This window comes from Lacerta agilis, chromosome 8 (genome assembly GCF_009819535.1).
Source record: "Lacerta agilis isolate rLacAgi1 chromosome 8, rLacAgi1.pri, whole genome shotgun sequence".
Classification (NCBI taxonomy): domain Eukaryota; kingdom Metazoa; phylum Chordata; class Lepidosauria; order Squamata; family Lacertidae; genus Lacerta; species Lacerta agilis.
The window spans coordinates 70266174-70293956 of NC_046319.1; the positions used below are offsets into that span (position 1 = coordinate 70266174).

Below are 27783 nucleotides of genomic sequence, written 5' to 3' on the forward strand. Positions count from 1 at the left end.
ACATTTGACCTGTGCTATGCAGTGGCAGAAGGGGAACTGCTTTATTTATGACTGCCATGTAGCTGTTCAGACAGGAGCCTGGTTGGGAAAGGGAACACGGCAACCCCTAATCTTCTGTGCGCTCAAAGAAGTCTTCCTTTTAAGGCAGCCTCCCACCACCGCCAACCTCCCCCCCCCCCCCGCTGAGAGATCTCCATGGCACCCTCCCTGCCACCCCATTCCCAAATTAATCACAGTAATAAAAGCCACAGATTCATGCTGAAAGTACAAAAATAGAGACATATACTTTGAAAGTCTTGACAGTAAAATCCACTGACACAATGGGCTCAGCACAGCAGGAAAGACCTCAGCCATAGAAAAAAAGAGATGGGATTAGAACAGCACAGCCCTCCAAACACCCTTCAGCCAGCTGTCTTGGAGGGGCACAGTGCCAATAGCTATCCCTCTCGCAGCAAGAAATCCCAGGGGGTGAGGATCAATAATACTTCCTCACAGAAAGGAGCCTCGGTGGGTAAGGTCATAAATATTTCCCCTCATGTACTGGGAACTGGGGTTCTACACCCAAGAACATATCCCTGGACACACACAAAAAGAGCAGGAAGTCCTGAGAGTTAATACTAGTATTTTGTTTTCCCTGCAGCAGGGAGTCCCGAGGGTTTATACTAACAATACTCCCCCAGGGAATTGTAGGAGGTAACCGTTGCATGGAGGGAGCCCCAGAAGATTTATTTGGGCGTACGAATTTGACACCATGCCCCTCTCCACAGTTCTCCTACCCCATCACCCCCATTGGTCTAGCTAGCATTACTTCTAGTTATTATACAAGCACTTGTTAAATAGAAAAAAAGGAAAAGGAAAGCATTTGGACAAAAGTTCTCTCCTTCCTCAGGTCAGACATTGGAGTAGATCTGGTCGGTTCCAGAGTTGGGCTGCCAGTTGCCCAGGTTGCCGTAAAGTCCAGTCAGCTCACCGGCTGATACATTTTCATAATCTTCAACCACCGCCATGGATTCGTAGGCCTTGGTGCTGAGATCCTAAAAAGGAAAAAGAGAAAAGAAGAGTTTTGGTTCATTTGAAGCACATGGCTTCCCCTAAAGAAACCTGGGAACTGAGGTTTACCCTTCTCACGGGGCTAACAATTCCCAGCACCCGTAACAAACTACCTGATATGAAAATAACTCAGACCCTTAGATCGCCTTTGGAGGCCCTTCTCCAGTTCCCCCTGTCTGAGGGAGGCTATCTTGTTAAAGGAGATCATCATCAGTGGGGGCTTTCCACATCAGATCATCACACCTTTACAGCATCTGCACTACTGACTCTCAGACTTCGGGATTGTTGAAATATATACAACAAGTCATCTCCTTTAACAAGATAGCTCAGTTGGTAGCGCATGAGACTCTTAATCTCAGGGTTGTGGGTTTGAACTCTACATCAGTCACTGCAGAGGGGTCAGACTAGGCCCCTTCCAACTCTAAAGGTAAGGTAAAGGTAAAGGACCCCTGGACCATTAAGTCCAGTCAAAGGCGACTATGGGGTTGTGGCACTCATCTCACTTTGAGGCTGAGGGAGCCGGTGTTTGTCCACAGACAGCTTTCCGAGTCATGTGGCCAGCATGACTAAACAGCTTCTGGCACAATAGAACACTGTGATGGAAACCAGAGCTCATGGAAATGCCGTTTACCTTCTTGCCGCAGCAGTACCTATTTATCTACTTGCACTGGCGTGCTTTCAAACTGCTAGGTTGGCAGGAGCTGGGACAGATCAATGGGAGCTCACCCCGTGTTGGGGACTCGAACTGCCAACCTTCCGATTGGCTCAGTGGTTTAGACCACAGCGCCACCGGCATCCCTAACTCTACAGTTCTATGATTCTATGAAAAAATAATAATCAATTTGAGTCATGCAACTCATATGGGGTCTCATAGTTTTTAAGCAATGTGGACGAAAGCAGCTTCTGGAATTTTGTAGAATTATAGAATTGGAAGGGATCCTGAGGATCATTTTGTCCAATGCCCTGCAATGAAGGAATATGCAGCTGTCCCATACAGGGAGCAAACCGGCAACCTTGGCATTATCAGCACCACGCTCTAACCAACTGAGCTATCAGGACTGAGCTAGTTTCACAGTAGATCCACCCCTGAGCATTGTACTGCCCTGAGCCTTCCCCTACATTGTCAGCAGCTGGGCTCCCTCCTCCTCCCTTCGACTTGCTGTACATGTTGAACTGCTCCTCTTTCTTCTTGGACCTGGACGGCTTCTCTACTTTGAGCGACGTCTTCTGCTCTCCATTTTCATCCGTGACATACAGCGTAGGGTCCTCCTGCTCCTCATCTTCCTCTTGCTTCTGCCCCTTTTTTCTAGCAGCAGAAAGGGAGGGGGGGAAAGAAAGCCGCGATGTTATAAGTGGGGTGTAGAGATAAGGTTGTCAACTGATAGCAGTGGGAGAATCTAGCACCGTTCATGGAAGATTGATGCAGGTGAAGCTTCCCCAGCCATGGGGATCAACTGCTCATGGCTTCTCTGAAAGGCACAGGAGCGTCAGCCCCCCCCCAAAAAAAGTTGGCAACCCTCCATAGTAATGGAGACAGGGGAGAGGGTGGTGTCCCCTGCACCCAGCTGCTCACCTGCTCTTCGTCACCTTGTAGATCACCGTTCCCAGCAGGGAGAAGAAGAGGAGGCCCCCAACGGCACCCCCAGAGGCCATGAGCAGGAGGGTGGTGTCCCCTGCAAAAAGAGACAGTGAAACCTGGCAGCTGTCCTTTGCAAAGAGGTTGTCCGCATGCAGATGAGATGCAAGGTCCCTTTTAGCAGTCAGCTGACTGGCAGAAATCCAGGTGGTACCTTCTCCATGACGGCACCACCATGCTTCACCTGTTGGATGCTAAGCCTGCCAGAAAGGTCAGCATCAGCCCCTAGTATTCTTGGCCATCGGCCAAGCCCCCCAAGTCACTGGTCACTGGTGGTGCCTGCCCTCGGTCCTCCATCCCTTTTTGGTCCAGAATTCCAAAATGTGTCCGATGGCTTGATTTAGCCATCCTTCTAATTTCCCACAATTCATCTGGCTTACTGCCACTCTGAGGCATTGTGGGGAATAAAACGAGTGTCTAGACCAGGGGTAGTCAACCTTTTTATACCTACCACTTACTAATGGTAATTTAAGCATTTAAATTTAAAGATGTAACAGATTGGTGAGAACCAAGGTTCAGTTAGAAATGCTTATTGCGCATGCGTATTAGATTAGGTAGTGTACATGCGTACTAAACTGAAATGATGTAATGAAATATGATTGGTTAATTTTAAATCCTTTGTTTGAAATGTTATAAATACCCCTGCCCAGACCTTGATGGTAAAATTTCCTTACCGCCCACCAGTGCTCGATGGAAGGAGGATTCAGCTTGTGCCGTAGAACCCCCTACCACCCACCTAGAATCCTGAAACGCCCACTAGTGGGTGGTAGGGACCAGGTTGACAACCTCTGGTCTAGACCTAGAGCACAGATCACTGCCATTTCAGAAGTGCAGGGGTTGGGTGAGGGTGGGGAAAGGTCTGGATCTCGACCGTGGCATGGGGAAAGGGTTTTTATAACCCTCCTCTGATATGGATTGTTCCCCACACCCCCAGCTCCTGTGTCTCCTGTTTAGTAAATCAAACAGCTAGGAAGCAAAGGCCCAAACCCATCACATGTAGTTCAGCCCTTTCATGTAGTGAATCTACTTAATTTGCACATCTTGAAACCATGTGCTGTAACCATTCCAAAATTCACACTCTTCTGACTTTTGCAATGTAGTACAGTCAAACCTCGTTCTGCGTCCACCTCTGCTTGCGTCTGCTTCAGCGAGCGTCCGCAGCAAACCCAGAAGTACTGGAACAAGTTACTTCCAGGTTCGTCACGCGCGCATGCGCAGAAGCGCTGAATCGCGCTCCATGCATGCGCAAATGCGGCGCTTCGATGTGCATCATTTTCGGGTTGCACCGGGGCCTCTGCAACGGATCCCGCCATAACCTGAGGTTCCACTGTACTCCAAACAAGTAATGTGAGTAAAACTGCATATACTAGTTAAGAGGGGGAAATGCATTATATGAGGGGAATTTGCTTTCAAAAATGTGCACATTGGGAGAGATTCATACTAATTCACACTGACGTATCCTCATACCAACTTTTTTAAATATAATTGTGAATTGATGTGGAGAACTGAATATTGGAAAAATAAGAAACAGAGAGAAACCAAAAGTGACAGATTTGTCCCCATATCTCATGGAGATAATTTGTTTTGCATGCAGAAGATCTCAGCATCTCCATATAGTGCTGAGAGCTGCTGCCAGTCAAAGCCGACAATATTGAGCCAGATGGACCAATGGTCTCACTTGGTTTAAGGCAGCTTCCTATGTTCCCAGATACCTCTTATTAGCACTTAGACCTTACCTGCTTGGATGGTGGGCAGCGTGATTTGGCTTGGCCCGTGTTGGTTGGTAGCTGTACAAGACACATTGGTGAGGCTGGAGGTGGGGCCTGTCAATATCCCAATGATGGCCTGTCCCCAGGAGACTGAGGCTGCTTGCAGCTCAGAGCTGTTGAACTCCCCAGGAATGGTACGGTTTGGTAGACGCCACTCGATTTCAGGTAAGGGGTTTCCCTCGGCTATGCAGTAACACGTTACTATCTCTCCAGTCCGTGACCGGGTGCAGTTCCCTTGAGGCAGGATCACTGGCTTATCTGCAAGGATGGCAGAGGGATATTTTAAAAACTAGAACAACCAGACGTCACAGTGTGTGTTCCCATGGTCCAAGCTGCTACACTTTCAAAAGCTTAAAGGGTTTTAAAATGTGCACTTAATGCAGCCTTGCAAATAAGTACTAGCCTGCAAGAGGTTTTTTTACCAGTTTATGGAGGCTAGTAGAACAGGGAAGAAGACAGAGACGTGAAGGGCTGAAAAAGTGGGTGGGGAAATAGTTTCCCCCATTCCTTCTGTCCTGTCATTCAAATCTCTAGACAGAGATTGAATATACCACACACCACACATTTAAAGCACACAACTTTCCCCCAAAGAATCTTGGGAACTGCAGTTAGGGGTGCTGGTAACTGTAGCCCTGTGAGGGGTAAACTATAGTTCTCAGGATCCTTGGGGGAAGTAATGTGCTTTAAACTGGAGGCCCCTCCCCCCAGTGTTGGGCGCATCTCGGTGTCTCTGCTTAACATGCATTATTGGACTGTGTCTGATAGGCAGAAATTCATCCGGCAAAGCTTTCCCAGGCATGGAGATGCCACAACAGCAACAACAGCAATAAAAAAAAAAATCACCCATTGCATTTTTATAAAGGCATAGGAGCTCCAGGCGAAGAAAAAGGTGGCAACTTGACATAGTAAACATTAACGGTGTGACTTTGCCACTAAGCCCTGATTAGGCCACAGATAAATATGGTGATAGTGAAACAAGAAATCAAAGCCTCTCCTTACACTCCACGTTGAGGTAGGTGGGCGGCGAGTCTTCCCCCATCCCGACATCATTCTCTGCAACACAGTGGTATGGCCCCGAGTCCCTCCGCACATCTGCCAGGGTCACCTCTGCCCCAACACCTGCTGCCCGCAGTGGTGCTTTGCGAGGCCCGAAGAACCACCGGTAACTGACAGCCGGGGGGTTGCTCTGGCTGCTGCATCGGAGGGTGACGCTGTCTCCTTCTTTCAGGTTTGGATTCCCCACTACGGAGACGACAGCATTTTTGGGAGAATCTGGAAGAGTCCATCAGAGTAGGGCAGAAGTCAATGGAAACCCATTTTGCTGCTAAGGATGCACACTTCATCCTACACCTCACCTATTGATCCCAACTCCTCCATCTGCACCTGCTGAATTTCTACCTGTTTTCTAGGAATTAAAGGTGCAGGGTCACACAAAAAGGGGGATAACACCATATGGTTGCAACGGGTGACGGGGCCCACATCCACACCATGTATTTAAAGCACACAGCTTTCCCCAAAGAATCATGGGCTGCTAGGAATTGTAGCACTGTGATGCTATAGTTCTCATGATTGTTTGGGGGGAGCCATGGGCTATAAACATCTTGTTTCCATGCTTCAAGTGGGTTTAGAAAATGATTGTTCAAACCCCCTCCACCCTTTCCCAGACTTTCCTAAACTGCAGGAATCTTTTCACCTTAGATTAAAAAACATGCCCACTTTTATTTATAAAGCTAGCAAGTAACTAGTCCTCATGGTAGCTGGAAGAAAATGTCTTAAGAATTTAAAATGAGAGCCGAATTTCAAGGGCAGAGCATCTATAGCTTTGAAGTGAAGGGGGCCTTCCGACCGAGTCTCCATCCACAATACTGTGTCCAGACACTCACATTTAACGTTCAGGTAGATTCCATTGCGAGACTGTTGCTGGTTTGGGAAGGTGGCTGTGCACTGTAGGTATTTGCCATGATCCTTGTGCGAAGGGGTGTAGCTGAGCCCCGATTCTGTCCTCCAGGAACCCCCAGCAAGACGTTCCTGGACTGTGGCAGCCTTGCCTCCCACAAGGTTCCAGGTCAGAGTAGGTGGAGCCAAGGGGCAGGTGTGCAGGGTTGAACAAGCGATCAGGGTGCGGTCGCCTTCGGTCAGTAAGCCTGGGTCACTCATCTCCAGTTGCGATGGAGTGTCTGCAAGCAAAAAGGCTACAAATCAGCCCGAGGGCCACATTCCATTGTGGGGAACCTTTCAGGGGCCACATGCCAGTGGTGGACAGGGCCAGAGCACTCCTCTCCCACACACCCCTCAAACTTCTGTCCAGGAATGCAAGAGGCATGATCAGAGTTCAAGGACGTATTCTAGCCAGGCAAAAACTCTCAAGGAGGTGCAGTGAGGGGTGTGGCCTGAGGAAGGGGTGTGCCCTGGGAAGAGTCCTGAGGGCCAGACAGAGATGCCATTAAGGCCAAATTTGGGCCCTGGCCATGAGATTCCTCCATGAGCGAGTGAGAGACTGGAATGCAGTGGGAATGAGAAGGTGGACCAAGACCAAGCCGGGCAGTGCGATGGGATAGGAGTCTCCTGGGAGGAGCAATAGTCACGTGATGCAGGGAAGGGGAAGGCTGAGCTGCCACCTAAAACCCCACCCACAGAAAGGGGGTGTTGAGCCCCATGGGTCATGTGACATGGGCACGGGGAGGTTGGGGGGTCCCGGCCAAGTGGGGGTGGAGATTGGGTCAGGTGGCCTGAGATGGGGCAGCTTGTAAGGTGAGGCCCCTATTTTGGGGTGAGGGTGACCAGTGGGGAGCTTGCCTCTTAGCAAAGTGGTGGGGGCATTGGGGGGAGCCCACATTCGGAGAGGCATGAGCCTTTGGGGGGGGTTGAGTTTGGAAGGAAGTTCTGAGGGCAGGGTGGGAGGAGAGGCTCAGGATGGAGGAGAGAGGTTCTTGTTTTCATTTTTACTATGCATTTTGTGTTTTTATGTTGTGAACCTTCCTGAGACCTGCGGGTATATGGCGGTATGCAAGTTTAAATCATCATCATCATCAAATCATCATCAATACTCCCTGGCCTGGATGCACGGGTCCACCTCACCTGCTACATCCACCCGGACTGTGACGTCGTAGAAGCGGTGTTTAACCGAATCGGGGTTGATCCAGACATAGTAGCTCATGGCATCCTCGCTGCGCACGGGGTTGATGCTAAGGGTGCAGTTGCCCATCTCTAGGTCTCCCAGGACCTCTGTCCGCCCTTGGTACTCTGACAGGACGCTGCCCTGGCTTTTGCTGTTGTAGATTTCAGGGTACCCCCTTGACCGGTACTGGTACCAAGCCACACTGAACTTGCCGCCCCAGGAATCGCGGGAACCCGGGAAGGTGAACGAGCAGGGAATGACCACGCAGGAGCCCTTCAGGGCTTGGATGGAGCTGGGCAGCATGGACGTCCAGGCATCAGAAACAGGGCTGTAAAACAGAACTGGAGAAAATGTGCAGGGAGAGAGTCTTTCAGCGGGTCTTTAAGTGGTTGTGGAATACTCAAGAGTACACACTACCAGTACCACTTTTCTTAGAAGAAAAGCATTGCTAAAGACCCAATTCTATATTGTGCGACATGGACTTCCTGATAAGACCTGCCAGCAACAAGGAACCTACCTAGGAGACATGCCAGTGGGAGACCTTTGCCGGAGAGTCTCATGTTGTGAAGCACCTCTGGGTTCGCAGCCCTGAGAGAGGCTCAGGGCTGGGGGAATGGGAAATCCGTCTCTTTTCCGTCATGCACAGCAAAGCCCATAGGTGAGTTGGAAGAAGGAAAAGCTGGAGGAAATTAAACAGAAGTCAAGAAAATCAGGTGTGTGCCAAATTTGATTCTCCATGGGAGCCAGCATGGTGTAGTGCAGGGGTAGGCAACCTAAGGCCTGTGGGCTGGATGCGGCCCAATCACCTTCTCAATCCGACCCGCGGACGGTCTGGGAATCGGTATGTTTTTACATGAGTAGAATGTGTGCTTTTATTTAAAATGCATCTCTGGGTTATTTGTGGGGCATAGGAATTTGTTCATATCCCCCCCCCCAAAAAAAATATAGTCCGGCCCACCACATGGTCTGAGGGACAGTGGACCGGCCCCCTGCTGAAAAAGGTTGCTGACCCCTGGTGTAGTGGTTAGTGTTGAATTAGGACCTGGGAGACTAGGGGATGGAAGCCCCTTCAGAGCTCTCTGTCCTTCTTTGGTCTGCCGCTAGCTGGTAAGCATTGTTTCCTCTTCCCGGGCTAGTAACTTTAGTGAGCTTATTTGCAAGGCATGACCAAGGAACAAAGTTGTTAAATGTTCTGGATTTTTTGAATTGCTGCCAGGATGTTCAGACTGAGGGCTGTGTGTGTAAAGAAGCATAAAGAGGCAGCTTGTCTTTAATGGACGTCCAGGATTTCACAAACCTTTGAAATACACAGTTTGGACTCATACTTTGGCCTCTTTCTGTGGCCAAATTTACATGGCCTTTCCCCATTGTTTCTCCTGGCACGATGTGTCACCCCCACCGAACACACATCTCAGCTGTCTTACAGTGCAATCCAAACCATGTCTGCTCCGAAGTAGGGCTGAAGGAGAAATTCAACCCAGTTTGCCTTCACAGGGGAACCTACACAGTTCCCGAAACAATATGCAAACTGAAGCAGTCATCCTTCGAAATCTGCCCTTTGAATTTTCCAATGCAGTTCTCCATCAAAGTAGGGTGCACAAAGATATAAACTAGCAAAAAGAGCATACAAAATTACAGAAAACTGCTTTGCAGAAATATGCATAATAGGTGAAAATTGCGCACGAAAAAGGTTAATATTAGGAGAAATTCACACTAAGATGCGGGCAAATTCTCACAAGGATGTTTAAAAATGAAGTTTCCCAACTAATGGGGAAATGCAGCAAACTGTATTCAAAAGTGGGCAAATTAGAAACTGTGAAAAACCAAAATGGACAGACTTGCCCATCCCTACTCATAAGTAAGTCCTATTAACTTCAATGGGGCTTATTCCCAGCCTTAGCTGGATATGACAGAGGTGGAAAAGGTGCAGAAAAGGGCAGTCAAAACGATCAGCTCTTCTATGATTGAAATATTACAATTGTTGGGAATTTTTAATTTAGAGGAAAAAAGTGAGGAATGGGGGAGCTTGATAGAAGTGTATCAAACTATGTTTGATGTAGAGAAAGCAGGCGGAACGAAGATTTTCTCCCTCCCTCTCATAATGCTAGAAGCTGCTGGCATCCAATTAAGCAGAATGGTAGGAGATTCAGGGCAAGAGAACTGCAACAGAGCATCTCTGTCTTCTTGCAAGGGCTTTGACTGTTTTCATGCAAAAACAGAAGCTCTCCCACTGCCCTATGACCCTCACAAAGTAAGATTTAACCACCAGTTGAATCAACTTTTGTATGTGGATTGGTGAGGTGGGACAGCATCTAACATTTTGGGCTGCCCCTAGCCATGAGGGGTGAAGCTCCGTGTTGCTGGATTCCTGCCCATCTCAAGGCTGTTGAAAGCCCATCCGAAAACAAAAACCCCAGTTAAAGGGCCCCCTTTAACTTTCTTGCTGCAACGTGAAGATGTCGAAACGCCAGGCTCCTGGCAAAAGTCTCCAAGGCCTGGAGAAACTGGGATAAAGGGCCTTGCAAGAGACTGAAATAGTGCAAAGAAAACACACCCTGCTGGGCTCCCTCCCTCACCAGGAATTGCAAAGTGATGGAAAGCGAAAGCAGACTATGGCAAATGTGATGTGCAATGGGGCACTTTGACTCCCATCATTGCGGAATACACAAAAAAGGATACATTTCCTACAAAGGAGATACAAAACTTTTGAATCCTGAATATGCTAAAGCCATCCAATATTGGAAGCACTGGGAAAGCCAGCCGTATTTTTTGCTTTATCACAGGTATTTATGGGCATTTCTTTTCTACACATTTCCCTCCTTCTTTGTATTCTTGCCCTCGCTTCCCTGTCCCCCACTCCCAATATTTGTACATTTCTAAGAGTAAACACACCTTTTATTTTTATTTTAGCAGGGGGGGATACAGTTTATACCAAGTAAGCACACGTTGGGTGGGTGAGTATAGAAATGTTTGTTCTGCGGTGCTTCCTCAATGTTACTGCTGTCTAGAGTGGCACTCCTGGCATGAGTTTGGCCAAACTGCGGGAGGCAGTGAAGGATAGGCGTGCCTGGCGTGCTCTGGTCCATGGGGTCACGAAGAGTCGGACACGACTGAACGACTGAACAACAACAACAAAGAGCGGCACTCACTATAGCAGAACAACACCCACCCCCTGCACACACAAACCAGAATATTTGTAGGGCAAAAAGTTGCAGTATTTCAGCAGGATGTTATGGAGAATTGGAATCAAAGCAGTATGCCGACCACAAAACTTTTGCAGGCACAAACAGTATTGGATGCAGGACTTTTACACCCCGGTGCCATCAAGACATGTGAGCTCTGGGCACATTACTACCTTAAAATTCAGTTAGCGCCACATTCAGACCCTCCAAGTATCCCTATTTTCCAGGGACGTCCCTGATTTAGAGAAGCAGTCCCAGTTTCTGATTTGATCCTGGAATGTCCCACTTTTCCTTAGGATGTCCCTATTTTCATTGGAGAAATATTGGAGGGTATGGAGTTATCTGACCCCCGAGTTGTCTGAAAGCAATCCTGTATTGGGAAAGTTTTTTTTTTTAAACCGTTCAATGTTTTGTTATGTTTTTTATATATGTTGGAAGCTGCCCAGAGTGGCTGGGGCAACCCAGTAAGATGTGTGGGGTATAAATAGTACTATTATTATTATTATTATTATGGAATGGGACATCCCTATTTTCATCAGAGAAATGTTGGAGGGTATGCACATTCATGACATAATGATACCACTTTAAATAGTCAAGGCTCACCCCCCCAAAAAAAAGAATTATGGGACCTGTAGTTTGTTAAGGGTGCTGAGAGCTGTTGCCAGTCCCCCATTCCTCTCACTGAGCTACAATTCACAGAGCAGTTTAACAACCGATGCCTCTTTTATCAGCTTTCTCTGGAAACTGTACATCTGAAAAAAGAATGGGATGTGTGCGTTTGTTAACAACTCTCAGCCCCTTTCACAAACTACAGCACCCAGAATTCTTTGGGGGAATGCCATGACTGTTCAAAGTGGTCTCACATTGCTTTAGAGCAGTGTTTTTCAACCTTTTTTGGGCAAAGGCACACTTGTTTCATGAAAAAAATCACGAGGCACACCACCATTAGAAAATGTTAAAAAATTTAACTCTGTGCCTATATTGACTATATATAAAGTAATTTCCCACGGCACACCAGGCAACATCTCGCGGCACACTAGTGTGCCGCGGAACAGTGGTTGAAAAACACTGCTTTAGAGCAGGCACCCCAAACCTGCAGCCCTCCAGAATTTTGGCCTACAACTCCCATGATCCCTAGCTAACAAGACCAGTGCTCAAGGATGATGGGAACTGTAGTCCAAAACATCTGGAGGGTCAAAGGTTGGGGATGCTTGCTTTAGAGGTATGATGTGAATCAGACTCACATTTATCAACTTTGGCACAATGTTTCCGCCTAATATTTTGTTCTATAGGGAGGGGAAACATTCTTTTTATCAATTTGGATCAGAACTGGCTTTAGGGGAAATGCATCGAAATGCAGTATTTCGGACAGCATAGATGCTGGCTGTGCGCGCACCACTTCCTAAGCCAGTGGTGGGAGCACACTGGGTGCAGTGAGAGCCACCTCAAACCCCAAGTCACCTCTGGATAGAACAGGTTTGCTCTGGAGTTCATCCACAGGCTTGCTGGGATGCAGCAGGCACACACAGAGAGAGAGACAAACAGAGGCGCGTGAGCCAGCAAGCGCTTGGCCCCCGAAGGTGCTGGCAGGCTGCCAAGTCCCAGCTCCCAGCCTCTATGGCGAGCACCAGAACCTCAAATGCTGGGCAGTCACCTCTAGCATGGCTCAGTTAATTGTTGCCTGCAGCTGAGCGCCCCCCCCCCCAATCCTTTGGGATTTGAGATAGCCCACTCCCCTCCACAGAAAACAAAAACAAAAACCAGCAGCTGCCCCCTCCTCTCTGCCTGCATCCTGGCTCCCAAGCGACAGACATTTGCACCCTCCTCTCGCTCAGGCCTGCAGCCCACCACAGAGCCAGGGCTCTGTGTCATCGGCAGCATCACCACCAAGAGCGCACAATGTTCTAGCGATGCACGGAGAGGTGGCCTCGGGGCGATCTAGCTGCTGTCCACACCGATTTGAAGCCGCTGCCTCTCACCCCCCTCCCCTCCCTTGCTTGCACCCCGCCGGCTAAATAGTGCTTAATTTCTAAAGCAAAAGAGGGGGTGGGGAAGAGGCAGTTTCAATGTTACGCCTTCCCATCTGAAAAAAAGGCTGCCCTGATGTGTGGAGGCTGGCTATGACTCATTAAGGGCGCTGCACATGTTGTGTGTTCTCTCCCTTCCTAAACGAAGTCTGCCGCTTATGGCACTCACATTCTCTGACCCCATCTACATACAGGCCGGGAGTCGCTAGCTGTGGCTTCCCAAAGCACATGCGCTGTGTGGGGGCGAGGTTGCCAACTGACCGGCCTGGCCTATTGTTGCTGTGCTTTTCACGGCAACTTGATGGCCCACAGACTGTCTCTCCAGAGTGGTGCATGCTCTGGTTATCTCCCGCTTGGACTACTGCAATGTGCTCAACGTGGGGCTACCTTTGAAGGTGACCTGGAAACTGCAACTACCGGTAATCCAGAATGCGGCAGCTAGACTGGTGACTGGCAGTGGCTGCCAAGACCATATAACTCCAGTCCTGAAAGACCTACATTGGCTCCTAGTACATTTCTGAGCACAATTCAAAGTATTGGTGCTGACCTTTAAAGCCCTAAACGGCCTCGGCCCAGTATACCTGAAGGAGCGTCTCCACCCCTATCGTTCAGCCCAGACATTGAGATCCAGCACAAAGGCCTTCTGGCAGTTCCCTCACTGCGAGAAGTGAGGTTGCAGGGAACCAGGCAGAGGGCCTTCTCACTAGTGGCACCCACCCTGTGGAACACCCTCCTATCAGATGTCAAAGAAATAAACAACTACTGTATCTTACTTTTAGAAGACATCTGAAGGCAGCCCTGTTTAGGGAAGTTTTTTAATATTTGATGTTTTATTGTGCTTTTAATATTCTGTTGGGAGCTGCCCAGAGTGGCTGGGGCAGCCCGGCCAGATGGGCTGGGTAGAAGTAATAAAATTATTATTATTATTATTATTATTATTATTATTATTATTATTATTAGTCAAACTCCTTTGACCCAGGGCAGCTAGTGGTGCAGTGGGCTACTGTGTGTGGCTATTAATCAGATGGTTGGTCATCTGAGCCCACCCAGGGGTGGCTGTGGGCAGGATTCTTGGATTCCACGGGGTTAGGTTAGATGACCCCCCAAGGTCATTTTTTTTTTGCAAATGCAGAGGAAATATAACATGGCACCTGTTAGAGGACCAGTCCCACAGACTGAAGCAGCCCTCAAGTAACCTGGTCCCAAGTTGTTATACCAAGAGTAACACCCTGAACTTGGTTGAGTATCAAATGGGCAGGCAGTGTCCTGTGTGCTCCTTTCTTTACGCATCTCTGCCCACTTCCTGTCTGCTTGTTTCTTACTCCTGTCCCCTTGATGTGTGAACAAGAGGCTCATGCAGAGGCTTCACCCGCGGGATCTAAGCAGCCGGCTTGGTGGCAGCATCTCCATGTAGAGCTGGGGGGAGGGGGAGATCCTGTCTGAGATCCTGGAGAGCTGCTGCTAGTCAAATACTGAGATGGACCAAGCTGCCTCCAGAGCAGGGCTGCTGTTTCCTCTGCAACTCCTTGCTTCGCCTCAGCCCTGCTGCCCACTCTACCCAGCCCCTGTGACTTGACAAGTTTTGGCAGGCTTCCTACCATCAAGCAATGAGCAAATTCAAAGAAACAAAGTGAAATATAGGTGGGTGTGCGCCTGCACCCAGTTTTGTATTTAACTACTTGCCTGGTCACCACAGGTGACCAGGAATTCCATGCAGGTGAGTAAGCAGGCTAACATAAGAGGGACGGATTGCTCCAGAGCTGGCATTGAGGGTCAACCTAGTTAGCCATCTGCTTGGAGGCCACATCCCAGGTGCGGGCTCACTGACCTGCTCTTTCTCTTCCCCACTGCAAGCTCTTTGTCCACCATCCCTCGTTCTGGCTCAGTCAGTGGTGGATCAGTAAACCAAGAAGGTTCAGTAGATACCTCTGCCTACCTGCTCACTCATTAGCTTTGGTTTTCTGCCTGCGAAGGAGCAGGGTGTGATGATAACAGCAGGCTCATAGTGGGAGGGGGCAGGTGAGCTGGTCCCAAGGCGCTTAGGGCTTTATATACTATTTGTAACACCTTGAACAGGGTGTGTGGTGATCTGTCTCTCTGCCACCAGCCCTCTTGGTGGAAGTCGGTTGTTGGTGTTGTTATGCACCTGCTCAGCATGTAGAGCAGGGAAGGCAACCTGTGGCCTTCTAAGACATTCCCATCAGCCGCAGCTAGCATGGGTAATGCTCAGGAAGGATGGGAGTTGGAGTCCAGCAAGAGACATTTTGCCTTGCAACTTCATGTTTGGTTCTTCAGTTCAGATTCGCGGGGCAAATGCTTTTGAATTTAAAGAACTTGCAAACATTTCGCAGGCTGTTCTCCTTTCTGTTTGGATCCTTGGGGGTTATACACCAACAACATCTGGAAGGCCGCAGGTTCCTCTTCCCTGGTCCTGCTCAAGTCCTGCTTGTGTAAACAACAACACGCAACACAATGGCTGATAATATGCTAAATGAATCTTTGTAACATAATATTGTTTCAAAGTTCATAAACAGAAGAACTATATATATAAAGGAAAACACAAATAATGAGATTCAAATGAATGTTCGGTGCGGTCAGTCTCTAAGGTGGAGGCAAAAAGCCTTTCCAAAGTCAATGTCCTACAATTGTGTGATGGTAGGTTCTCTGGTTGTAGCATGGGGTACTGTGAGCACAGCAACAAACAGAACAGTTTTTCCAGATAATAAACTGTTTCAAAGATTATTCTTCATCGGCAAACAACCATCCTAAAAGGTACAACAAATAGCCATGGATCAGCAATCACTGAATAGTGTAGCAAGCTGCTGATGAAGAATCATCTTTGAAACAGTTTATTTGTTTTCCTATATATATTTAGTTCTTCTGTTTACGAACTTTGAAACAATATTACGTTATAAAGATTCAGTTAGTATATTATTAGCCATTGCGTTGCGTGTTGTTGTTTAGACTGTTCTGTTTTTGCAACGCAAGTCCTAGATGTGTTTTTCGTCTTTGGTTCAGCAGGGCTGTCCTTGTTGCAGGAAATTACGGTAAAACGTCAGTCACCCAGCTGAAATGGCCTTCCGGCCTGCCATTCTGATCAACCCCAGGAGGCGGGATGTAGCCACCCTTTTATTTTCCCACAATGCCCTAACTAGCACCACTCTGGGGCATTGTGGGAAATTAGATGGGTGACCACTTCCTGCCTCCTTCTGCAGCTTAGAGAGCTGCTACCATAGCCTGGTAAACCTGCCCACTGACCAAGGAGTGGGGACATCAGATGGCATTTCACTCAAGTCCCCCCCCCCCAAAAAAACCCCACTCCCTGGAACAGGCCCTGCCTAGTATTCTGATTAATGTTAAAATTGTTTTTCTGGCTTTTCTGGATGAAGAAGGGTAGGTTGGGGCTGCTGGCTTTCAGGAACCGCAACCCATATTTGCTAATGTTGAACATGGATTTGGAAATCTGCCTGGACATTTTTAAATGCACATTAAATTTTCGGTTCAGTATCCCATTGCTGACAAACCTACTAATGGTCACCCATATAAATTGCTCACAGACTAGCACTGGGAGAAAAAAAAACGATTGAAAGGCAAAAGGCCACACACAGGCACACACTTTCAAAAAACAAAACAGTTATCTGTGCAGCTGTAATTACAAGCCCTTCGATCTGTTCTGACACACCCCTCTCTTTCTCTGCAAAACTCGCTCTCTCTGTCCCTATGGGCTCCCTCTCCCAAACCATTCCTATTTCCACCCACCCTGACTTTATCTGTTCATCTCTGCTCCTGGCATACATTGCTCCCTGGACATTAAAAAAAAATCTGTCTCCCTGTTGTGGACATTCATGCACGCCGGCATCATGAAGCCTCAAATCCCCACCTCCCTGCATATTTTTCTCTCCCCAACATCTTCCCACCTCAGGCAAGAGGCTGGGCCAAGAACATGGGTAGGCAAACTAAGGCCCAGGGGCCCAATCCGGCCCAATCAGCATGTTTTTACATGAGTAGAATGTGTCCTTTTATTTAAAATGCATCTCTGGGTTATTTGTGGGGCATAGGAATTCGTTCCCCCCCCAAAAAAAAATATAGTCCGGCCCCCCACAAGGTCTGAGGGACAGTGGACCAGCCCCCTGCTGAAAAAGTTTGCTGACCCCTGGCCAAGAGGATAACAGTCCAAGGGCCAATGTTCCATAATGGTTAGAGTGTCAGGACTAGGACCTGGGAGACCAGAGTTCAAATCCCCACTCAACCAGGAATCCCACTGGATGACCTTGGGCCAGGCTTCCTCAACCTCGGCCCTCCAGGTGTTTTTGGCCTACAACTCCCATGATCCCTAGCTAGCAGGACCAGTGGTCATGGATGATGGGAACTGTAGTCTCAAAACAACTAGAGGGCCGGGGTTGTGGAAGCCTGCCTTGGGCCAATCATGGCCTCTCAGCCTAACCTTCCTCACAGGGTTGTTGTGGGGATTAGATGAGGAGGGGGAGAACCACGTTTTGCCACCTTGACCTCCTTAGAGAAAAAATATGGGATGTGAAAGCAATAAATACATAACACAACCTGACCAGGATTGGGCAAACAGGTCCACTTCAGTTTCTCATTTTTCCAAACATCCACATTCCCACATCAGTTTGCAATGTCTTTATTTTATTATTTTTTGTTGTTGTAAAGAAGTCCTCATGGAAGTTGCTCAGCATTTTAGTTGCTCCTAACATACGCATGCACATATGCAATTTTTGCCTAACGTAACACATTTTTCCAAAGCAGCTTCCCCAGCAAAAGTAAACTTCCAGATTTGGGGCAAGCAAACATGACCATGGGCTTCTCTAAGGTGGTCATTCAGTTGAGGCCAAAATCCTACAAATACTTTATCTGAGAGCGTGCCCCATCACTGGCATCAAGTCCAGGGCCCCCCAGGGGCCCAGACACTCACAATCCCCCCCCCCAGGTACTTTCCGTATCTTGGAAGGTGCGGCATTGTCACAGTCCAAGACTACATGCTAGTCAGCCAAAAGCACTCAGGAGGGGTGCAGAACGGGGCCAGGAAAAGGGTGTGGCCTGGGAAGAACTCCAAGGGCCATATAGAGAGACCTTGAGGGCCACATCTGCTCTCCTTAGACCTGTGGCTCCCCATCCCTGGATTAATCGATGAAACCCGCATTCCTTTACAGACTTGAGGGGAGGGGAATCATTCTAAAGAAATGGAGCATAATGCGAGACCAGGGTTCAAATCCCCACTTAGCTGTGAACCTAACTGGGAGACCGTGAGCTAGTCACTACCTGTCAGCCCTGCCTACCTCACAGCGTTGTTGAGAGGATTAAATGAGATGGGGAAGAACCACCTTCAGCTCCTTGGAGAAAAGGGTGGGATATAAATAAAACAAACAGTAAATAACAAGAACAACGGCCCCCACCCCCTACTTTCTTGTTCATGGGTCAAATGCAGCAGGCACCCTCTTAGGAAGAGGCAAAGACCCCACTTTAATTCTCTTACACAGGAGGAAGGGATGCCTGTTCAAAAAATGCTACTTGCCGCCTGAAATCACCATTTCATTTTAAAATACTTTCAGCCACCCACAACATTTCTCATCAATCCATCCAACCGGTTGACCAGCACAGTATTGCAGCCCTGGAAAACTCCCTGTTTTCGTTTTAAGCATGACTTTCTCCAAATGTCACAGGCATCGGAGGGAAGTAATGGCTAGTGGCTAGAGGCTTAGAGCAAAAGGCAGAGTTCTTCTGGGGCCTTTTATCCCTCCGCCTGAGAGGGCAGCAGAGTCTTAGCAGCTTCTCTCGAGTTGTTGTCCTTATCTGTGGGGTCTATGCTGGTTTTCCTTTGAAGGCGGTGGAGGAGGTAATTCAGCCCAGGATTCTCGAAACGGGGTCCTAGAGGGTCAAGTCTCCCTTCTCGGGACAGGAGATGATTCTTTGCAGGTTTGAGAGAATCTACTTCCCCTAGCTGTCAAAATCTCCGCAGATTTGCGGGAGAGGGGAAGCTTCTTGGGTTCTTCCTTCAGCTACAGGGGGGGGCAGCGGTGTGGGTAGGGGGTACGAGAAGAAGAAGAAGAAGAAGAAGAAGAAGAAGAAGAAGAAGAAGAAGAAGAAGAAGAAGAAGAAGAAGAAGAAGAAGAAGAAGAAGAAGAAGAAGGGCTAGCCTGGCATGGTCCCCACCCTGGATTCCTGGGTTCTTTCCTCTGACTGGTTGTGTAAACAACTAGTAAACACTTCTCCCTCTCACAAGCTTTGCTCCCAAGCGACCCCCAACCGAGAAAAGAATGCCCCTTCCCCACCCACCCCAACACACATCCCTCCAAGGGACTCACCTATCACAGACCAGGGGGGGTCTCCAGCTGCTGCCCCCCAGCACCTGCAAGCGGGACAGCTTCCTCCTCACGCTCTATTTCTTCCTCTCTGTGTGTCATTCTCTTTATCATTTCATCCCTCCCTCCCTCCCTCTCGTGTCCTCTCCCCGCTCCTGCCAACTATAAATAATCACTTCTCTCTCTCTCCCTCTCTCTCTCATTCTCTCTCTCTCTCTGGCCCAGGGCGCCGCAAAGTTTCTGCGCTCCGCTGCTTCCAGCCTTCAGCACCAATTGGCCTTCAGTCGCCAACCTGCCTCACTACCTGCTGGTTTTACCGGCAAAGAGGAATGTTTGGCTATGTGCTCCCAGAGCCGCTGTCCTTTTGAACGAAACACGTCCCCGAACCTTGCACTTTCCCGGTTAAGGAATGTGTACAAAAAGGCATGCTCTAGCAGGGTAAAAGCGTGCGTAAAAATGCACGCATGGTTGTGACAACGGCGTGCAAAGGTGCATTATACGAGGGGATGTTTCTTGCAACCAGATACGAGGCAGAAATGGCATAGAAAGGTGTGTTTATCAGGAGAGATTTGGGCTAAAACGCTGATGAAGTTTCATGAGAGAGAGAGAGAGAGAGAGAGAGAGAGAGAGAGAGAGAGAGAGAGAGAGAGAGAGAGAGATCTGAATTTAGGATTGGGAAAATTAAAAACAGAGAGAAACTGAAATTGACACATTCGCAGATCCCTATCCTTGCAGGCTAGTCACTCACTCCTGGCTTAATCTACCTGGTAGGGTTGTTATTGTGGGGCTAAAAGGGGGAGAGGGAGTACTTTGTATGCCACTTCGAGCTCCTTAAAGGACAAGTGGGGATATAAATGTAAACAAATAATATTCACTCAGCATTTCTGAAATGTGATTGGGGGCTGTGGCTTCCAGCCTTTATGAATCTAGCATCCAACACGAGTCTAAAGCATAAGACCCTGCCTGGGAAGAGGGTGGTCTCTCCTTTAGTGGTGGTGTTTAAGCAGAGGCTGTGTGGCCATCTGTCAACAATGTTGTAGGTGCAAGATCCCTGCACTGAGCCAGGAGTCAGCCTGCATGGCCTTCTGGGACCCCTCCCAGCTCTGAAATGCTATTTCTTTCACTTCTGTTTCTCCTCTCCAATCTCCTTCCTTTCCCTTTCGCTCTATTATCATTTTCTGATGCTATTTCAGCACATCAGGGACCCTCTGTTGAAGGCCAACGCCAATAGAACTGGGATAAGCCTGGAGTTTAAAACATGCATTTTTTTTATCCGGATTGGCATCCACTGTTAGTCTGTTCAGAGGAGACCCACTGAAATTGATGGGTGCAGCTAAAGTAGGCCCGTTCGTTTCAATTGGCCTACTCTGAGCACGATTTGAGTTGGCCAGAACCCCCGTCTGTTTATTTTGTAAAAACCGTGTTTATATTAAATGTCTCTTATCGCTCCTTATGGTGGTAGTGATGCTATTGCAGCCCACCTCAGGTCAGGCTGCAACTCAGTCATAGGCACAACCCACTCATTCGGGGGAATCTGTGGGTCCTTTGAATGCCATTGGACTGCAACTCTCATTGTAGGTGCCTGCCTGGCATCAATTGGCAGTGAGTTCGAAAGTATAAGTGCTGTCACATCAGTTTCTCACAAATGTGGTTTCTCACTTCTTCCTATCTGAAGAAGTGTGCATGCACACGAAAGCTCATACCAGGAACAAACTCAGTTGGTCTCTAAGGTGCTACTAGAAAGAATTTTCGATTTTGTTTTCACAAATGTGGAACGAGGATCACGCAGTGCCCATAAGCAGTGCCAGCTCTGCCCCTATGACTGTGAGTTCTTACTCACCACAGCTGCTACTTCCTGTGGAACAAAATCTTGGTGCCACTCACATCCTCAGTGTAACCGCTTGGATACATCATTTCATTCACGGCCTTTGGAAGGCAAGCATCTGCAGAAGTGCTTAAAAAATGGACTGTGCCATTTCAAGTTAGAGTTGAGCCCTTTAAAAAACAAAAAACAGAACCTAACCTCCCTCCAGATAGAAAACTAGCTAGATTTGCTAGTTTTCTCCTTGCAGGGAGTGGGTTTGTTTTTAAAGGCAGGGGAGCATCCAAACTTGTTTTCCCCCACCTGCAGTCTGAAGTGGTACAGTCCATTTCACCCTCCCCACATTTCCTCCTCTGACCAGACCTCAGAGACAAATCATCAAGTGGTCAACACCCATCTGTTCACGAGCATATTGTGGCATGGCTAGGCAAAGCCAGCTGCGCCTGGGTTTGAGTAGGGAAGAGAGCATATGCTTCACATCTAGGAAAAGAGGCGACAGTGCTCAAGAGCGTGATGTTTGATGGATACTTTTCTCCCTAATCCACAATGTGAAAATTATCCATAATTATCCCCACGGTAAGGGAGACACACTCTGCACCTGCGCAGAGGTGCTGTTGTGTATTCTTATTCCCCGTGTTGCTAGCCTGACCCCTGGCATTGAAGACTGATGCAGGAACCAGCCCCTGGCAACAAGGACCAGTGCAGGATGGCGTTGCTGGCAAATGTGAGTTCTGCTTGACGGCAGGTCCACTAGGTCTAAGTTTTGACTCAATGTGCAAAGCCAAGCCAAGAGCCAGGAATTTAACAGGGAATTTCAGTGCGATGTTTATGTGGAAGCAACCCTCCTGTACATTCAGTGAGGCTTACTCTAAGTGTGCCTAGGATGGCATACCCTCCAACATTTCTCTGATGGAAATGGGGATGTCCTATTCAACAATAAATAGTACTGTAATAATAATACTCTGCTCATCTGGATGAGCATAATAAAATATTTTAAAACTTCCCTACACAGGGCAGCCTTCAGATGTCTTCTAAAGGTTGTCTAGCTACTTATCTACTTGGCTTGGAGGGTCGCAAAGCTCCATACCCGCCCACATTTCTCTGATGAAAATAGGGACATCCTAAGGAAAAGCGGCTGGCGCTGTGGGTTAAACAACAGAGCCTAGGGCTTGCTGATCAGAAGGTCGGCGGTTCGAATCCCCGCGACAGGGTGAGCTCCCGTTGCTTGGTCCCTGCTCCTGCCAACCTAGTAGTTCGAAAGCACGTCAAAGTGCAAGTAGATAAATAGGTACTGCTCTGGCGGGAAGGTAAACGGCGTTTTCGTGCGCTGCTCTGGTTCACCAGAAGCGGCTTTGTCATGCTGAACACATGACCTGGAAGCTGTACGTCGACTCCCTCAGCCACTAACGCGAGATGAGCGCCGCAACCCCAGAGTCAGACACGACTGGACTTAATGGTCAGGGGTCCCTTTACCTTTACCTTTTTAAGAAAAAGCGTGACATTCTGGGATCAAATCAGAATCCGGGACGGCTTCTGTAAATCAAGGACTGTTCCTGGAAAACAAGGACACTTGAAGAGTCTGGGATGGCAGCCTTTCAATGCCCATGGCATTTTAGTGTGCTTCACTTTGGCTGGCTTGTTCCCGCTGAACACAGGTGCAAGAGAAATGCAAGCGATTTGTAAAATACAGTGGACATCCCTATTCACTTGTTTACAGAATCAGAGTCGTGTGGGACTCCCTCTAGTGGTTTAAAAAAACACACGAAACAAAAACACTGTGGGCATTGATCTCTCTCGGTCTCTCTCTCACCGCCAAACGCTCACTCTCACTTCTCCATACTGAAACTTCCCAATGTCACTATTTTCTAGGGCAAGACCCAATTTCCTGATCTGAGAAAAAACATCCTCTCACTGCTGCTTTTGGGGTTGAGGTTAGAGATGCCTTTGGGGGAATAATATACTGTGCCTATGTCTGCACTAGAATCAGGCAAAGGCAAACAAACACACACACCCTGCATACAATATAATAATAATAATAATAATAATAATAATAATAATAATAATGCATGATATACACACTTTTGCAATGTGCTTTCCTCCAATATAATGCATTTTTAATGTCCCTCTCAACCATATATATCCATTTTTATGGACACTTTGCCCCAGAATATGCACTGGGCTGGAGGGCTGCATTGCAACATTCGGAGAAATGCTGTGCAGTATTTGGAAATCCACAAACGGCTTGATAAATCTCTGGTGGCAATTAAAACGGGGACATTTTCATCCCCACGAAGAGTTCACATATTGCTTCAGAAAGTGTGAAATGGGTAGATTTGCCTTTAAATGCAAACCAGTCTGAATTCCTTCCCCATTCCCTAGGTCAGGTATGATGGGAGCTGAAGTCCACAGCATCTGGCTGCTGTCGCACTGGCTGCTTATGCCCAACATGGGACTTCTGCCCTCTGAGTGATTTGAAGGTCACAGAAGCTTCTTTAACAATAGTAAACACACACATACACACCACCGAAAATGAGGCCGCCAAAATGAACAACAACAAAAAAAAAGGCTGGGGGAGGACACCACAAATGGATTTTGATGTGGAAAGACAAAACAAAACTGCAGGCACTTCCAGACTGGGTGGGACTCAATCAGCAAACTCAGGTTGATTTGGTGCTCTTATGCCAGAAATCCCAGTGTCCCTCCACATCCCCAAAAAATGACGGAGAACTGCACTGGAAAGTGTGGAATGACAATTGCTTGATGGAATATCTTCTAACATCCCTGCAAACAAACCAAGAACGAAACACTGAATCACTGATGTCATCTAACACACCCTGCAAACTTTTACAGAATCACAGAATTGTAGAAGGGATTTCGAGGGTCATCTAATTCAGCACACGGCAATGAAGACATCTCAATTAAAGCATCCATGACAGATGGCCATCCAAGCTCTGCTTAAAAAACCTCCACTGTCAAACAATTCTAACGGTCAGAAAGTTCTTCCTGGTGTTTAGTTGGTATCTCCTTTCTTGTAACTTGAAGCCATTGGTTTGGGTCCTGGCTTCTAGAGCAGGAGAAAACAAGCTTGCTCCGTCTTTCATGTGACAGCCCAATAGATATTTGAAGATGGCTATCACATCTCCTCTCAGTCTCCTCTTTTCCAGGCTAAGCATGCCCAGTTCCCTCAACCATTCCTCATAAGACTTGGCTTCCAGACCCTTGATCATCTAGGTTGCCCCCCTTTGCACACATCCCAACTTATCAATATCTTTATGGTGGCACCCAGAACTTTGTGCAAACCGATCGTGATGAATGCTGTGCTGGTCAGGTCATGCTATTAGAGCTGGTCGGGAGGCCTTGTTCGCACAACAAGCAGCTCCTCCAAAAGTTTGGACTTTCTGCAATAAGGAAATGTGGGAGTAACAGTGGCTTTGATGCCATGAAGTCTGGTCTCCCCTCCACCAAATCAGAATGAATGACCTGGAAGCGCCCAGAGATGGACACAACTCTCTCTTCTTCAACTGCAAGAATACAAGTGTCCCCATTTTGATCTTGACCATTCTGCAAGACATGGGTGCCTAGCAACACGAAACATGGGAGAAAGAGAGAGAAAGGGGAGGAAGGAGAAAAGGGAGAGGTAGATGGCTCTCCTCCTCCTCCTCCTCCTCCTCCTCTTTTATTTCTCCAGAAGCTGACCAACGCCCCCAGGGGACATTCTCCTCTGCTGCATTGGCTGCTGCACAAACCAAAGCTTCTAGCTTTTTACTATTCCACACTGGCGGAAGAGGGAGGAGTGGCGGCTGCAGCTGAGGTTGTTAACTCAGTAGCAGCCCCAGCCCCATGGAAGAAAGAGAACTATTCCCCCCTCTCCTCCAGGCACAACTACCCTAGCCTATGAAGTGAAGGGATGTGGTACTAGGAGGTAAGGAGAGAAGCGCTCATGTCTGGCTGACCCCACCCCACCTGAACTGGCCAGTGCGTTGTAGCCTAAGGAGTGGTGGGGTGTGTGGAGGGGGAGGAAGACACAAGAAAAGCTGGGAGCCCTTAAGGACGTTCCAGTAAACCAGTGGTGTCCAAACTATTTTCAAAGAGGGCCAGATTTGATGAAGTGAAGGGCCGTGAGGGCTGGCCAAAGGGCCAACCAAAGTTGTTGTTGAGCTTTTTTTTAGGATTGAAATTGTGCAGGTTTTTTTTTAGGATTTTACCTCAGGGGATAAACTGCCACAGGGGCCGGATTAAACTGTCTGATGGGCTGGATTAGCCCCCCAAAACACTTTGGACATGCCTGCAGTAAACTCTTCTGTGAATGTTCAGTTTATTTATTTTTAAAAAGCCACTTCATCTTTAAGAATATCACACTATTTCTGACTGTGGTTCTGGTTCTGGTCAAGAGGAAGGATTCCAAGTACTTTAAAAAAATTATTTAATGCACCTTTGCCACATCTTTCAGGACACATTACTCTGACAAGGTGGCTTACAGGATTGTTATTTTTATTTTAAACCATGCAAAATATCGAAACACTGCAATGAGTTTCCAATATACTATTTCAGTGTGAAAAACCAGCAGCAGTTAAAAAGTCACAGCACAGGAAGCAAATTCGCCACAGACCACCGGAATAAAAATAGAAAGCACATTTCAAAATCGCACTTGCCCAGCTGCCCCCGCAGCAATTGAAATGCTTTCAGCGCAGCTGGTTCGTTAAATCCAGCATCCTATTCTCACAGTAGCCTACTAGAAGCCTCTGGGAAGCCTGCGAGCAGGACCTGAGCACAAAAGCAACTCTTTCATGTTGTGGCTTCCAGTGAGTGGCCATTCAGAAGCATAAAGTGTTTGACAGCAGAGGCAGAATGCAAACAGTAGAATTAGTCGCCATTGCTAATGAAGTGATTTTGTGCACTGCAGACACGCAACTTCAAGGCCTTGCACCAGCCTCTGATATTTTTTATTTTTTTGCACCTGATCACATGCACTTCTGCTGTAGCAAAGGCAGCTACTGGGGTGGGAGTGATTCCCTTGCTTCATTTCTCTCTCTCTTTCTCAAAACCCTTTCCTATGGAGCACAGAGGTGGGAAGTTACGTTCCCTTTCCCCTCCAGATGTTGCGAGCCTACCAGCCCAAGAACACCAGTCACTGTCGGTCAGTAATCACACAGATCAAAGATGGAGTTAACTCTTCATTAGCACAAAGACAACCTCCACAGGCTTGGCTGCGAGTGTCAGGCTTAACGAGCAGAGCAGCTCATTCATTCCCAGTGGTCTTCCTCCATGAAAATCAGTTGCTGAGACTGAAATCCCTCCTCACCAGGGATTTCCCCAAGCAGTCAGAGACTGTGCCTGCACATTGCCCGTCTCTCCACCGCCCTCTTCGTACCTCTTCCAGTTCTAGACCAGGAGGGAGGGGAGCTTGTTGCAGCAGGAGGGGGAGACACCCGTGACTCTTCACCAGCCAGATCTCCCTGCCTCTTGGTTTCCCTCCTCTCCTGTATCAGCTTCTGCCTCTGATTCTGAACTTCCCTCTTCCAGACTCTCCCAGCTCACTAAGCCCTGTTACCTCTTCAGCTTCTGACACCTCCTCTTCCCAGTCTTCTGCCTACAGTCATCGTCATTCCTCCACCACTCCCTGGGCTCTGAGCCTTCTTCCCTTGGGAGGCGGGGTTCCTCCGTTGTTCCCTCCCACTGTCCCTCTGCATCCAACAAGTTCAGGACAGCATCTTTACTTACCTCGCAAGATGCCCCATTGAGTTGAATGGGGATTGATTCTGACGGAGCAGAGCATGGTGGTGGGGAACTTCAGGCTCGCATGTCTTTATCTGGCCCTTGGGCCACACCCCTTTCACAAGCCACACCCCTCCCTCACCAGCTGCGCTTCACATCCTCCTTGAGTGTCTTCGCCTGGCTGGGAGGCATCCTTGGACTCAGATGGAGACTCTTGCTTGCCTGCATGGAGGATAGTGAGCAGGGAGGGGGTATGAGTGTGCTTAGAAACCTGCACCCTGCACAAAGGCAAACGTGTTGTTAATTTCTCTGCCCACCTTTGTCTCTGGCCCCATCCACCTCAGGCATGGTCCCCCCCACCTCAGAATGGGATACATCTCTCAAGGGCCCCCCTTTCCTGTGCCTAGGATTGCATTGCTAGCCTCAAATGGTCATCCCTGCAATGTTAGTGGGAAGAGTGGACTGCATTAGCCGGAAACCTAAAACATCATCACCATCAACATTGTATTTGTAAGCCGCCTTTCCACAGTTGAAACTATGCTCAAGGCGGCTTACAACATGACAGGGTTTACATAATTACAAACATAACAGAAACCATAGGCAATAAATGCAGCACATCAAAAAGTACACAACCCAAGGGAAACAATTTCCATATAAATCGTCAGATCTAAAACGAAAGATACAACAATGATATCAATAACGGCAACAGCTCTCTCAACAATACTCCGGCCCAAGAATCTGTTCAACAGCCTCAGCTTTTGTAGCTGGAGTCAGTCAGCACTCCACTCTCCCGGGCCAGATGGGAAGGGGCCAGTCAGGCAGGTCTTCCAGGGCTCACAGCCAAGATGGTCTCATTTGAAACAACACAGATAAAAATCAAAAACAACTGAGAAGAGGAGCCTCAGTGCTAAGCAGCAGCCGCAGTACTTGTGAAGCCTGTCAAGCCCCCCCCCCCCAAGCCAGGTGGAAAGAGGCAAGGGCGGGGCCCTTCAGCAGAGGGACCGAGGTGATGTTGAGCAATGTGTGGGCTGTCTATTGCGGAGGCAGCATTTTTAGTTGAGAACGGAAGCAAGGCTTGGAAAGCAGAAATAGCTCCTCTCTGGCTGTTTCCCTTTTCTCCGGCATCCCTCACATGCTGCCGCGC

At 48.2% G+C, this 27783-nt stretch overlaps 1 protein-coding gene across 2 annotated transcripts; it reads right to left on the bottom strand.

Annotated features, from left to right (window-relative positions):
- Positions 1-259: 259 nt before the first annotated feature.
- On the bottom strand, positions 260-26664 carry LOC117051629 (myelin-associated glycoprotein-like). 2 transcript variants are annotated; one of them, XM_033158195.1, is made up of 9 exons: positions 26646-26664; positions 8091-8252; positions 7534-7914; positions 6339-6632; positions 5455-5727; positions 4423-4713; positions 2624-2723; positions 2170-2356; positions 260-1034 (listed from the first exon to the last, which is right to left on the bottom strand). In XM_033158195.1, exons 2-9 carry the CDS (start codon positions 8131-8133, stop codon positions 891-893), a joined length of 1713 nt encoding a protein of 570 aa, XP_033014086.1. In that variant the 5' UTR covers positions 8134-8252; positions 26646-26664; the 3' UTR covers positions 260-890. The 2 variants fall into 2 exon arrangements, with proteins under 2 accessions (XP_033014086.1, XP_033014085.1); XM_033158194.1 differs by lacking the exon at positions 26646-26664 and adding an exon at positions 19106-19208.
- Positions 26665-27783: the final 1119 nt, after the last annotated feature.

What these genes read in the sequence shown, in the direction of transcription:
- LOC117051629 (XM_033158195.1), bottom strand. Translation starts at nt 8,133, where the DNA reads ATGAGACTCTCCGGCAAAGGTCTCCCACTGGCATGTCTCCTAG. An exon ending in AATCTACCTGAACGTTAAAT is followed by an intron (nt 5,728 to 6,338) that starts GTGAGTGTCTGG and finishes GGACTCTTCCAG; the next exon opens with ATTCTCCCAAAAATGCTGTC. An exon ending in TACAAGGTGACGAAGAGCAG is followed by an intron (nt 2,357 to 2,623) that starts GTGAGCAGCTGG and finishes TTCTGCTGCTAG; the next exon opens with AAAAAAGGGGCAGAAGCAAG.